Raw genomic sequence first — 14875 nt, forward strand, 5'->3', positions numbered from 1 at the left:
TGCCTAGCCTGTGACCTCTCGGTACCTAGATTGAAGCCTCTCAGTACCGTGACTTGCAACAATATAACTAGCTTCTTCAGTGCCTAGCCTGTGACCTCTCGGTACCTAGATTGAAGCCTCTCGATACCGAGTCTGGCAACAATATAACTAGCTTCTTCGGTACCGAGAATGAATCCCTCAATGCCGAGACCGGCAACAATGTAGCTTCTTCGGTACAGACTGGAGCCCTCGATACCAACAGTGGCAATTACATAACTAGCATCTACAATGCAGACGCTGGAGTTCTCTATGCTGACACTGGCAATGAACATAACTGGCTTTTTTGGTACCAAGGTTGAAATTTTTGGTACTGAAAATGACAATAACGTAACAATAATGTTAATAGCTCTTTGGTACAAACGCTGAGACTCTTGATACCAAGAGGGCATCTTGCATGCAGCTTCAAGGTCGAGGGTGAGATGTAATATCTCTCCCCTCCAAAGCCAATGGACATCTGTCCACCACATCAGGCAGTGTATACCTTGCAAGCTAACCACCTATTTCAAGGTCCCCATTCCAGAGTCTCTACGCTCTGAGTGCTTTGCTGTCAATGGAGAGTGTTTTATTACCATGATGTCTGATGTCATCATTCTTGGGGCTCCCCCCCCCCTTGGAAGAGGAGGGCATACAATGTTAAATGGGCCACGTCTCCTGAGAATACCATACAAGCATGGATACTGGCTTTAGTACCGTGATGGGGATACGTACAACCGTGATCACTGTCATTGCGACCGATACACAGGGCTCAGCTGTTACAGCCACAATGCGTCAGCGCAATTACTTAGCTCTTCCCCATTCCACCCCCATTCCATGGGACATTAGGAGATCAACTTGGGGAAGATGAGTTAGAGCATAAGAATAGACCTGATTCCCTTCAATCCTTTGAGGACTACCAGTCGGTCTCAACATTGCTCTCTTCTGCATCACCTACACAGGGCAGAACCTCCTTTGGAGGACTTATACCACTTCCCGGTCATTGAGGATGACCAGGCTTGGTATTGAGACACATAACTAGGAAAATAAAGTGCAGGATTTTTTATCTCATGCTGTATGTACTGAGAAGCCAACTCCAGTGTCGATATTTTTCCTCCCAGCACTGCTTCTGACAGTTAAAAATTCCTGGAAGGGCCCTTCTTTGATGGCTCTGACATTGGAAAGTGCAGAATCTTTGAAGTGCAGTAATGGACATGGGGCTTTTACTTTATGCACCCGTGTTCCAATTCTATATTAGTTCAGTTAGCCCCAAGGGGAGTTTTCAGAACATATTCATCTGCTTTGGGCCCCAAAGTCATACACTATCTAGTTATGATGTCCAGATACAACTTTTCCTCTTGTCAGCAACTTTACATGACCCGTCACTTCACTGTGAGTTGAGAGCAATGGTGCGCGCTCTGGCGCTTTGCATGCATACCTATGATTAGCAGGTCTCACTCTGTGAACTAGATTGAGGACCTACCGTCCGATGGTGAAGGATTGTTCAATCTCATTGCTCATCTCGTTTCCTGCATCAGAACCAGCAAATTACAGATGACACACTGTCTTTCTTAATGCTGCTCCTCAAGAAGGGAGTAGGTTTTGCCCCATACACATAAGTATGCATACTTCCATATAGCCATTCAGAACACTCGCCAGAGGTACCTTGGGTTTATCATAGGTACCGATGTGTCCCAGTTTGGGTGCGTCTATGGACCTAAGCACAGTCCACCGAATGTTTGCAAAATATATGGCAGTTCATTGCCTACACAGGGTGAAAGTCTACCTATATTTAGACAACTGGCTTCTAGTGGCATCTTAGAAGAGGATGCTATCGAAGGCAGTGGGACTAATCCTCAATTTATTGAGCTCTCTGGACCTCATAGTAGAAACCACAATATTAGACTGTCAATCCTTACCCCCTGATATATGGGACATAATTCTAGCAGCTAAGAAACAAGCGACTAGAAAGTCATATGCTACCAAATGGGAAGCTCACTCCTCCTTTGCACTAAGCAGGAATGAGAAACCCCTTTCAGAGCCTATTTCCACCATCCTCACTTTCCCTTTTTCCTTGTTAAAAGAGGCCTTAAGTTTCCTCACTTAGAGTTTATCTGGCAGCGATTCTGCCTCACATTTATGGATTTAGGGCTGTTCGGTCTTCACTCATCCACTGGTTAAGCGCTTTATGAAAGGGAAGAAAAATACACTTCCACCCCTTCGTCCCTTTGTTCCGCAATGGAGCTTTTCCGTGGGGCTCAAAGCACTGTCTGCCAAGCCTTTCGAACCGTTGGCAAAGACAGATTTGCGTTTACCGACTTTAAGGTGGTATTCCTTGTTGCCATAACGTCTGCTAGACGTGCATCAGAGTTAGCGGCACTCCGTATGGACTCACCTTATACGGGTTTTCATGCCGACAAAGTGGTCCTTAGACCGGACCCAGCTTTTTTCCAAAGGTTGTTTCTCCTTTCACCTTGGACAGGATTTTACTCTGCCAAGCTTTTTCCTTGCGCCGACAACTCTTCTTGAGTCAACACTACATACGCTGGACAGAACAGTGACTCTCCGGAGATCCCTAAGATTTTTTGTTTGTTATAGGTCAAACAAAAGGGACTCCAAGCATCTCCGCAGAGAATATCTGCTTGGGTTTTTCCAGACTATTAAATTAGCCTATGAACTTGCTGGCCCCCTGCTGAAGGGGAAAGTGCGCTCTCACTCCGCCAGAGGAGGGGCCACTGCTACAGCTTTTGAAAGAAGTATTGCCATACCGGACCTCTGCAAAGCGGATACCTGGTCGACACCTCTGACTTTTGCCAGTCACTACCGTCTAGACATCAGAGTGCGTAGAGACTGTGCTTTTGGGCGTGCCGTCTTATCGGCAATCCGTTGAATTTTCATCCATCACCTGACACCACCCACCTCCGGGTAGTCAGCTTGTTATTCGCCCATATGTGTGATGCACAGAGACCACGAAGAAGAAAGACAGGTTGCTTACCTGTAACTGTAGTTCTTCGAGTGGTCATCTGTGCAGTCACACAACCCTCCCACCGTCCCCACTATGGTGTCATTATTTTTTGATCACCTGGTGGTTCTCCTCAGTGAGACTGTTTAGGCGGTTTCAGGAACTGAGGGGATTAGGCGGGAACCCCTGAGCATGCTCAGTGGACGGTGGGGGAGGGGTTCCCGCCTAAAACGTTTTCAGCTATAGAAGTTTCCGAAGCTGGCCCTGCGCAGGCGCAGAGCCCATATGTGTGACTGCACAGATGACCACTCGAAGAACTACAGTTACAGGTAAGCAACCTGTCTTTTCTCAAGATGACTGTAGCCCTATTCAAGTATAATGCCCCAACAGGTCTTGTGTATACATTTGCTTCCTCATAAACCTTGTTCAGAGTTATTTGCAGTTACAACATGTGGGCAAGTAGGAAAAGCTTCATTCTATTTGGGAGGGAAGAAGTGTAAAGCCTAAGCCATGCTGTTTGGCACTATGTCTGAACAGAGTTACAGTCATCTTGACAGAGGACACTACGTTAAAACCATTTCAGGTTACTCAAACATGTAAGTATATCTTGCAGCCTGCATACATTTTGCTGCCATAAAATGTAGTAGTTGTTCACAGCTGCGGTCATTAATTCAGTAGCACTGAACTCCCAGCCAGAAACAAGACGTTGCTGATTCAACATGTAAGTGTTAACCAAATTGTGCTTACACAGCTCTATTACAGCATCCTATTGATATTTTTAGAAACACTGATTGCTCTTACCTTTCTTTTGATGTCAATGAACTGAGAAAACATTACAGACCAATAGAACGCCAGCTGAACTATGTAGTAGTAATGAACCTCAGGTGTCAGTGCCTAAAAGAGACGCATAAAAGTAAAAGAGATTAGAATCAGAGGAATTAAATAAGTCTGGAAACAATACAAATCTTTAGCAAAGCCTCAAGCCATTCACAGAATATTTCCTATCTGATAAATTTTGAAGCTCTCCTGCATTTGGAGACTTAGTGAGGAAAGAACCTTCTTACTAATACCTATTTCTTCTTCAGTACTGAATGCTGACAATATAAAAAGTTAATACCCCTTGTTTGCATTGTCAACACTGACATGAAGTAGATACAGGGCAAATCTCTTTATGGAAGAGTAGTGAACTTGCTCATTTTGAAAATTAGGACCTCTCTCGTACACATTCAAATGTCTTTCACAGATCCTGTTAGCTTGTCACTTATTTATCATAAGGTTTATTCTTCAGAACGTAAAGCCTTTGTAAAACATTGAACTTTATTCACACAGGGTAGAGCCAAATACAAAAGGGTAATGACCGAATGGAAACCAAGCGGTGAACAAATATTACATAATCTGGCTTGAGACTTTTCCAATAATTCTACTTTATTGGCTCTTTTAACGCAAAGCTACCTAATGAAAATCAATTATTTCCCCCTTCCTCCCACAAACCACATTTCGCCCTGTTCTAAACGGTCCCCCAACCCTCCAGGGGGCTGCACCGGGAAAGAGGAGTCAGCAAAGACTGCCTCCCCACCTTTCTGCTGGTGGAAGCATCCCATGAGTGGAACTCCGCTCAAGGCCGGCTTGGATCAAAGCCATGGTTAAATAATAAGTGTAGCCATAGAGAAGGGGGTTTCCTAGCTGAGCTACGTAAGGCATCTTATGCCTGGCATCATAGGTCCTACCTATCTATTCTAAATATGTCTTCAGTAACCTGGAGCAATTTGCTTGGCAAGAGTGGCCCATTCCATTTTTTATTTGTGGCACACTGTGGGCTAAACTGACTGAGGCGTGAGGGAAATGATTGTTAGACAATCCTCCCTTTGGCCTCTCCTGCCTCTTATTCTACGAGGCTAAAATATACAGTTCAGTCTTCTTCATAGGCTCATGCAAACCATCTCTTTGAACTTAAATAAAAGGTGGAAGGCCCTTCATTAAGACTGCCATTCTTGCAATGAAGCTTTTTCAAGCTGACTAATGCTTTGCTATTATTAAGTATTTGTACGTTTTGAATATGAACAAAGATTGTTGTCTCTAATTGTAATTTTAGCAGAGAACGTTTATTAATTCATTTTACTCTTACAGAATGTATTTAAGTTTTGTATTGTTTTTAGGGTGCTTTGTATGCTATCTTGGAGATTTTAAATTGAAATGTGGGTTATAAATATTTCAATACATCAATAAAAAATGTGGGACATGCAGCTTGGAGTCATGTAAGCATGTGCACATTTAAAAGCCTATGGTTAATATAAAAACAGACTAAGAACTATCTAAGCTTGGATAGTAATTCCTCATGCCTAGCCACTCCTAGTAAAGACACAATACGAACACAAAACCAGGTATGTAAGAAAAATGTGCAGTGTTACATGTGATCAGGTTTTCAAATTAAGAGTAAATACTCATGTTTGAAGGATCAGTGCTGGGGTCATTGCATGTCTTACGAACAATCCAACTGTTCTAACAGGATTATAGAAATGCATCCAATTTCTCAAATAACATTCTAAAAAAACCACCAGGTGTTCCAAACTTAGCGCACACAGTTCTCATTTTCCTGCATGTTAAACATTTCACTAGATGGGTTTAGTAGTTTTCAATATTTAAGATAGAAAGCTCTTCTAACTGCAGTAACAGCTTAACGCATCCTGCAGGTTAGTTGAACAAATAGGAACATTTAATGCACCCTTAGCTTGAAGGGCAGGTTTCACAGGACTCAATGGGATTTCCCACCACCACGGGCTGTTTTGCACATTACACAAGTGTACCACCAAGTACACATCTGATAGGAAGATGCTGCAAATACTGGCTCTCTGACGAGTGTATCTGTAGAATATATATGTTTGTGGCATTAAAACTCTTAAAAAACTAGGGGGGAACAGAAGCAAACTAGGCTTGGATCCAACCTGATGCAATATCAGAAGGCAATTCAGTGCGCACAGAACGGCTGATTTTGCACTGCTGTCATCAGTTGCAGCCCTTCATGCCTTCCAAAAGCAATTCCAGAGGGTCCTCCAACTCTCCTAGGTGGCTTGGAAAAGCCCCCCTTGCAGTAGCTGCTGCTGCTGCTGCTGTGCACTACCCTTGGATCCATCCAGTTGTTGTGTGAGTGGAGGCCACCCTCTCCCAATCCCCCTCCCCCTCCCAATATCTCCCTCCTTCTGTAGCCCTTTCCATCATACTCCATGGTGTTCCAGAGAATCTCTCCGCTGATGAAGCCAGTCACTCAATTACACCCACTGATCCCTGCCCAAAGCGCAAGTCTTGCTCAATGATCTGACCTAGTCATTTTGTCGGATAGCATGTCCTTTATTATCCTCCGTCTTATGCAAAATATATGACATTGGGCCCATTCAGAACGCACCTTAAACCACGGCTTTAACCATGGTGGTTAAGCCAGAAAGCCAGGCTGTGTTCAGAAGACACCTTAAACCACGGCTTTAACTATGGCAAATAAGGCATTTTGCTTTGTTCACCATGGTTAAAGCTGTGGTTTAAGGTGTCTTCTGAATGTGGCCATAGATTATCTTATTTAGATTGGCTCTGAGCTCAAAGCTGCATATCTTGCTATCTCCCAATGCCACTGTATAATATTTACTTGTCAGATCTGGTCGCCTCAGGAGAACATACAAGAGACCTTGACCATAGCAAGCTGCTCAGGAATGCAGAAATCCTTTGAAAACAAAGCACGGCAGCCATTCCCCGAAGAAAGTATTTTCTTCCCCCAGCTTTTAGTTCTGTTTTTCTTTCTCTTAAGGATCATATTAGAATTACTAAAATATGAGTGTTGATGTCAGATTTACATGATCTAGGTGGGGACAGTGTGCCTCCGTATGAAAATTTTCTAAAAATAAACAGTCATTACAACTATATAGAGAATAATTTAAAGTGATTTTAAATTATGCAGAAACTATTGCCCTAATTAAAGAGATGCATTTGCCTTAGAACTCATAGTGAAGTTTTATTTATTTTTTATTTGGGGAACTCAGATTTTGCCATCTACCGAGAAAACCTTGCTACAAGCCCCTAGAGATTTAAATGATGCTTCCAGTGCAGCAAATGGATTTCATATAGCCCTTGATAATGTGCAAATTATCTCAAATTGTCTTTGCTTTATTCCCCCCACCCACAACTTATACATTTGAATTAAACATTTCTAAATACTAGAAATTCCCTTCTAGTATTCTAAATACTAGAAATTCCTGCTCAGGAGGCTTTTTCTGAACCCTAAGAGGGTTTAATTCTAAAACTTTCCAACCTGCTTTGCTTCTCAGTAATAGAAAAGTTCACTGCACATTTACTTCTTAACAATCTGTTTAGCATTCCATTTATATCTTCCTCCAGGAGACTCCATACCTTCCTCCCACAGCCCCTGGGTTCCATTTTCTTTCCAACTGTTACTCAAAGTTCTGTAACTACAGAACATGCTTCGTCCTCATTGGGCTGGGTTATTTTTGGGGGGGTGGGCGGGAAGTTAGGTTTCTTTTTTAAAAACTTTTTTTTTTGTAGTTCTGTCAGTCTCAGACTTTCTCTGACCACAGTGATACCTCTTCTCTGGTCTCTCAGTGGTTCCTTATCGGCACTAATCTTGTTGCACTTACCACCTGAGATCACTCTTAGAGGGATTGATAGATTTTCCTAACTGGAACCCCTGTTTAGGGTATGTCAGCACAAGACTCACTCAGTTTACCACTTTAGCAGTAGTGCTGGTGTGAAATTATTATTATTTATTACATTTCATTTGATTTGATTTGTATACCACCCCATAGCCAAGGCTCTCTGGGCGGTTTACATAGAATAAAAACACTTAAAAACAATATACAAAAATTTAAAATAAAAAAAACATGACATGTTACTCATTCCAAGTTTGGCAAAATTTTAGAATTTAAATTTCCCCTTTTGAATTTTAAGCATGTTCAATTTTTCCTTCTGAAACCTGAGATGGTTAAAAACGAAATTATAAGTTCATCGTATTAATGAATTTAAGGCAATTTAACATACCAAATGAAGTTCTATATCTTTCCTTAAAATGTGTTAATTAGTAACGATGGTGAAGTCTTCCTGAGCCAGGCTCAAGAACGGGGCCCTGGAAAACCTGCCTCCAAAGACAAATTCTCTCTCGGAGTGGGAGAGGAGTTTGCAGCTTCCCCTGTCTTGTCTCTCTCTGCGTGTAGAGGGCTGGAGAGGGGGCAATCCTGGACTTACCTACTTCCAGGATAGAAGCCCTGTCTACATGTGGCACGCGACTTCCTGGGGGGAGAAGACGTTGCGCCTGCCATTTTGTTTTTTGTTTTTAGCGAAAAAGAGTGCACGAGTGCTCGATCGTAAAACGTAACTTTTTTTTTTAAAAAAAAAACCCAGCTCCCACTCCCCCCAGCCCACCCCCATTTACTCGCAGGGAGCCAGGACAAACCAGGGCAGCGGCCCACACCTCCCCCGGTCTCAGGATCATCCCGAGACCGCAGGAAAAAACGTGATTAAAGTGTAGGGACCTATCCCTGGTAAATGGAGGGATCATCCCTCCCTGCTCCCAGGATTCCCTGTGCATCATGTGGATGCACAGGGACAATCCTAGGATGAATCCTGGGATATCGCCCCATCTAGACATGCCCTCTGTTGTCCTCTCACCACAAAGCTATCTCCTCCAAACATACCCCCCTTCTTTGCTTCCCTCATCCCTGGCTGCATGGAAGCAGCAGGTGTAGAGAATGGAGAAACAGAAAAGGAAACCCCTTTTCCACCTTTGACCATCCTTCCACTCCATCACCTAGACCAACAGCGGGCTCCTGCAATTATAATCTCAACATTTGATACTCATTTCCGTGCAATACAATAGCTTGTTTTTTTTTCTTTTTTTCATTTATTTTTACCTGATATGGATATCCAGCCCAGCACTTCCTGGTGTTCCACAGAAAGGGACTCTTTAAAAAAAGAAAGAAAGAAAAAAGTTTTAGAAGTTTGGCAATGCAACAGGATCTTTTGTGCATTTGAATCACAGTCATTCGGCGTTTACTAATCAAGACCAAACCTAAAAAGAGTAATTAACTGTTGGATCCTGGATTGGATCCTGGTTTTTATTTTTCCACTGTTTTTACAATTACCTGGAAGACCTGGAAGAAGTGAGGAGTCAGCAGAACATAATCACTTAAAGGTCAACGTTTTAGCTGGACACTTATTGAATTACTGAATTATTGTGGGGAATGTATTTTCAGTAATTAATCAATTAGTGATTGCATCAGTGTACAGGTCTGCCTATATAAGTAGCTGTGTTTTGCATGTTTGTTATTCCCTCATCTTACCCCAACTTGATGTATGCTGTATTGATTGATCGTCTGTGAGTATTTGTATATGTGCTGCCATAACTAAATAATTACAACTGTCAGTAAAGGATTTGCTTTTAACTTACAAGGAATCCTTTGCCTCATTGGTCTTTGCTGCGTCCTAAACTGAGAGCCGCTGCTACTACTGCTAGTCACTGGTTCAGACTGTGATTTTCCAACATTAACAACAGTGGATATGGTTTATTTCCATCAAATAAATTGAATTAATATACAGAGAAATGAATAGTCATTGTATACAGTCTTCCTGGAATATCCAGTATACTGCACGTTAAGATATATTCTGTGATACATACACAAACACAAGGGAACAACAACATTTTATTTTAAACCATCCAACCATCTTTCCTTGCAAAGGAACTACCATATTTCTTCGATTCTAAGACACACTTTTTTCCCCATATAAGCATCTCTAAAAACGGGGTGCGTCTTAGAATCGCAGGTGTGATTATTATTCTTAGAATCAAAGCTTTTTTCTGTTGTTGGTACTGAAATTAGTGTGCATCTTACAATCGATGGCATCTTACAATCGAAGAAATACGGTAACAGTTGAATAGATCCTCACAGCAAAACCCCTCACAGACCTCCTGATTATTTGCACAAGATTTCTCACTATCCTCCAAGTACCTAAAATGCAAGAGCATGAAGTCCCTTGGCATTTAACAACACGTGAAGAGCAGTTATTTTCTTGTGCTGCTAATGTAGAAATGCAACAGGCTTGGCTCAGATATAACAGCAGGAAACAGGGTGTCCTGCTGTGGGAACAAAGTTTTTGGTTTGTGTGCTTCTCCCCCCCACCCCCACCTTTCATGCGACAAGGGAGACTGAAAGCTTCCACTTTCGATTGAACTCAGGGAAATGTGATGGGCTGGATCCAGATTTAGGCTGGGTAAATTGCGCTGATGGAAGTGGAATTTCCCCACCCCACTGAAAATGCTAAACAGAGAGTCAGGAGACCCTGGGGAAAACACACACACACACACACCCTTACCGGCCTTTCTCCTTGCAGAGTCTTTCCAGGATTATGATAGGCCCAATAGATATGCCTTCCCCTTTTTCCCCCTGCCTCTTTTTTTTTTTTTTTGGTCGTTTCTGTTGTGGGGAAGTTCTGTATGTTCCATTTATAGAGTCAGCAAATGGCGCTGTAACATTAAAACAATGTTCCACCTTCCCATTTATTACTGCAGTTTTGGCGAGGTAAATCATGGCGAAATAGAGCTAAAAATGGTGGGAGAGGCACCGGAGAATGATGACACCATGAAAAGGACGAGCAAACTTCAGTGAGTGACCAATCTTGATTGCACAACATAAGCTCCCTGAATGGGATCCTCTGACTGGGCTGAACTGTTTGTGGGGGATCCCTGAAAATAAGGCAGAGGGATCTTCTAAAAGTGGAACAGAAAGCAGATCCTGGATTCAACCCCTACAGTTTTCCTTCCACTAAAATGAGGATGATCTACTTTATAGCCCAGTTCAGTCAGGTATTAGCAGTACACACTGATATCACACTCTAGCCTGATGAAAAATTGGAGCATAAGTTTGGGATATGGAAGACAAGGGATGGTTGAAGTCTGCCCCATTGAGTTCTATGGGACAAAGTAAACAACTGCAATCCAGGATAGTTGAGGGGGGGAGGAAACCTGTCTCCACCCCAAATTCTATAATCGCCATGGACAGAGGTCACATTCATCAAATAATGCCCTGGAATGCAGCTTTACATTCCACCAGTATATCTCTGCAGGGATCCCAGCAATATATAAATCCTCCATCCATCTCACCAGTCAGGATTTACCCCATTTCCACTATTCTTTAAGTACTTTCCCCTCCTCCACCATGATATTGCCATGCTAATGTAGGCTTTAAGCACCTCTGCATTTTGTACAGTACCTAGCAGAGTGTTGGCTGTAAGTAAATACATCATAGGATTGTTGCAAGGATAAAAAGGCAGTGGTAGGGAATGGGTGGGAAAGAGAAACAATGTGTGCTATGCTGAGGTCCTTGAAAGGAGGGCAGCATAAACAAAATCACAACAGCTAGTAATCTAATAGTAATTGAAAACAAGGAATTCTGTTATGCTGTGAAGACTGTGCCCCATTGGTTTGCAAGGAAAAGCATGTAACTAGAAGCTCATGCTTGCTCTTGCATCTATTCCCCCCATCCACATTATTTGAGAAAACATAGGATTTTTTTAGAGACGTTCTGCATATATATATACCCTTCAATAAACCCTTCTGGGTCAGGGCTGATGCAAATTGTAGGTCAAAACATCTGGAGGGGCACAAATTGCCCAGCTCTGCCTCTACGTGGCCTTGTTAGATGCTGCCCCTACCCTCAATGAAAACCCCTTAAAACATCATCACATGAGGGGAAATCGCATTTCCTTACCATTGTTTCTCTGCTCCACTTTTGTCCCCCATTGCTTCCTCATTCTGCCCGGAGGGGAAAGAGGAAGTAAATAAACACCACGTCATTCTTTCATGGGCTGTTTTTATCACGCAACTTTTCCTGCACACAGCAGGAGATCGTGCCACATTCCATTTAAAAAATCGGATTAAAAGGGCTCTATTTTGCTATGAAAAAATGAGCGGAAGGAGCAGGTGGTGTGTGGGGCGAGGACATCGTCGTCTAAAGGTCGCGCGCACGTCCGTAAGTGGGCAGTAACGAATGTGCGATAAAATGCTCATCTGATGAACCTTTTAATGCAACGTAGGTCAAACTGGAGTTGGCAGTAGCTCCTCATTTCACTCCACAAAAGAATTTAGATGAGCATTTTTTATAGCATTACAGATTACTTCTGTTGCGTTTGTAGAACTGAAGCTACTCAAGTATTTTGAAACTGATCATTCACAATAATGTCAGACACAATTAGTGCTAACTTGAAAACAATAATCTGCTTCTAGTCAGGCTAGAGATAAGATACACTTTCTACAATTTTCTGCTTCCTAAATTACAACCACTTCATTAGCAAAGGGGAAGAAAAAAGAGACACACTTCCATTGCTTAAGAGTACTGTGACACGTCTTTAACCAAACTTGCAACAATAGTTTTAGATGATCAAATCAAAAGTCACTAACTTGGGAATTGGTCCCTATAAGCCAGATAACTAAAACCATTAGTTAGGTTGGCACTGTGTCTTGTTTACAAGGTTGTTTTTTTAATGCTAATATATTTACATAGGCTCTTGTGTTTGATTAACCTAATCTGAAAGTATGTTTTAATACTATGTGTTGCCTTGTTTTTATTTTATTTCACTATTAATGTTACAGTCCCCTGAAGGAGGTCTCAAAATAAGGGACAGGCTGAAATGTGATGGACTTCTTGTCAATAAACCTATTTTGCATCCTGAGAACGTGTTTCTCGCCTTTGTGACCTGCTTTAGATGCTCATCACCTTCTGTATTTTTCAAGAACTATTTTGGCTTACTGGAGTAGTTCTTAAAACATTAATTAAAAATAAATAAAATTGTGTACATGTATCCCCCCCCCCCTTAGGAAGGCTATGATACATTCTGGATTTCTTAGGTTATTGCTTGGACTAAGGGCTGATTCACACATATCTGCCACCTTGAGTGGAGATTCACATATGTGATTGAGCAGTGCAGAACAAAGACCACAGCAACACAATTTTGAGAAAATCACTTCACACATCAAGTGAGGAGAAATAAAGCGTTAAGCAAGTGTGCATGAACTGGTCCTAACAGCTATTTGATAGAAATGCTCCTGCTGTTATACAGCAAATATTGGAATCGCCTTGCAGCAAATAAATCTTTATTGAACACCCTGAACAACTGCAGTTTTTCAATAAACGTGAGGAAACTTCAGAATTTGGGTAGAATGAAACCCAAGGCAGTTATGGAAGAAACAGCACTGGTACCTGGACAGAAGACTGTACACTCAATATTTTAGAAGTAAAATAATTAAGAACATAAGGCAGGAGGGCAAGAAGAAAAGCAGAGGTCAAGACAAGATTTCCTGGAGGAGAAGGCCATCAATGGCTACTAGCTCTGATGGTTATGTGCTACCTCCAGTATCCGAGGCAGTAAGCCTGTGTGCACCAGCTGCTGGGGAGCATGGGTGGGAGGGTGTTGTTGCACCATGTCCTGCTTGTGAATTTCTGGTCAACATCTGGTTGGCCACTGTGTGAACAGAGTGCTGGGATAGATGGACCCTCGGTCTGATCCAGCATGGTACTTATGTTCTTAAAAACAAGAAGACGAGAAAGCTTGTGTGTAGAAGGGAGGTAGCTGAAGGAAAAACAGAGGCATCTAAAACAAGCAAGCAAGTGAGCACTGGATTATGCGCAAAAATATGAAATAGGAGGGTAGGCAGAGGGGGCAAGGCATGCTCAGCGAATGAGAGAAAACTAGTTAATCTGCAGCGAGCATTACCATCTTTAGAGACAAAGAATCCTCAGAGGAGAAGTGAACAGATCTGTAATGGAGCGAAGGCCAGCAAAACCCTAATTTCTCCCAAGGTAAACTGGAACTATCCATGAAAGCAAGTAACAGATATTTTTATGCAGAGACAGAAAAAATCCTGAACACTTCAACACTTGATGTTGCCACTTAAGACTTTGATATATCTAGAGAGGGGGGGGGGAGAGAGGGGGGCTTTATCCAGAGACTGGATATACTGTACAAATGAGCCCAGTCCTACAAGCCATATTCACTTTGGAGAAGCAAAACTTGTCCTCATCCATCAGCAAGAGGTACCAAGAAAAAAGTGAGGTTAGTCCTGGATAACCTGTGTACTCAATTCCCTAGTGCAATGCCAATGGGTTGGACAGACTTCCCCAGTGGTCCTGACCTTGTTAAACCTCCGACTTAGACAAAAGTAAGAAGCGCCCAGCTTGATCAGATCAAAGGACCATCTGGCCACCATCCTGTTCCCCAAGATGCCTCCAGAAAGCCCACAAGGAAAATATGAAAGCATCTTCCCACCTCCAGTTGTTCCACATCAGCAAGCAAGTCGGGCTTTTAAGGCATACTTCCTCTCAACTTGGAGGTTCCATATGGCATCATAGCTAGTAGCCATTGATAGCCTTATCACCACCACCCAGCCATGTATGTGCATAATCCACCCCCCATCTAAGCCAGTGGCCATCATTCCAACTTGTAGTAGAGAAATCCAGAAATTATTTATGCATTGTGCAAAATCTATTATCTATTATTATTCTTCAATAAACAAAAAACCTACGGTTTACAAAACAACGTTAAGGCTGTACAGTTTTCAACCAAGCACCAAAAATCAGGGAAATTGGGAGTTAAAGCTCACAAGCCTTAATGCCACATCCTCCCTAAGAAGGCAGAAAGTACCAGTGAAATTCTCATTCTCCCAAAGCAGATAAACCATGAGGGCAGGATGGAGAATAGGGTATGCAGAGGTGACTGGGGGGTTGTGGAAAACTGATGACGAACAACTTAGAGCCGCCTACTTCTCTTTTTTTGTTTAGAGCAGCCCTTCCCCAACCTGGTGCCCTCCAAAGGTGTTGGACTACAACTCCCATCATTGCAAGTCAGTATGTCCTT

At 42.4% G+C, this 14875-nt stretch overlaps 1 protein-coding gene across 2 annotated transcripts in view; it reads right to left on the reverse strand.

Annotated features, from left to right (window-relative positions):
- The window catches only part of CERS6 (ceramide synthase 6), a 123829-nt gene that overhangs the window by 26933 nt on the left and 82021 nt on the right, over positions 1-14875 (reverse strand). For both annotated transcript variants that reach the window (XM_063116425.1, XM_063116426.1), the window contains exons 5-6: positions 8881-8931; positions 3776-3868 (exon numbers count right to left, since the gene is read on the reverse strand). In XM_063116425.1, the coding sequence (XP_062972495.1) occupies positions 3776-3868; positions 8881-8931 (144 nt within the window). The remainder of the gene's footprint in view (positions 1-3775; positions 3869-8880; positions 8932-14875) is intronic.

This window comes from Elgaria multicarinata, chromosome 2 (genome assembly GCF_023053635.1).
Source record: "Elgaria multicarinata webbii isolate HBS135686 ecotype San Diego chromosome 2, rElgMul1.1.pri, whole genome shotgun sequence".
NCBI lineage: Eukaryota > Metazoa > Chordata > Lepidosauria > Squamata > Anguidae > Elgaria > Elgaria multicarinata.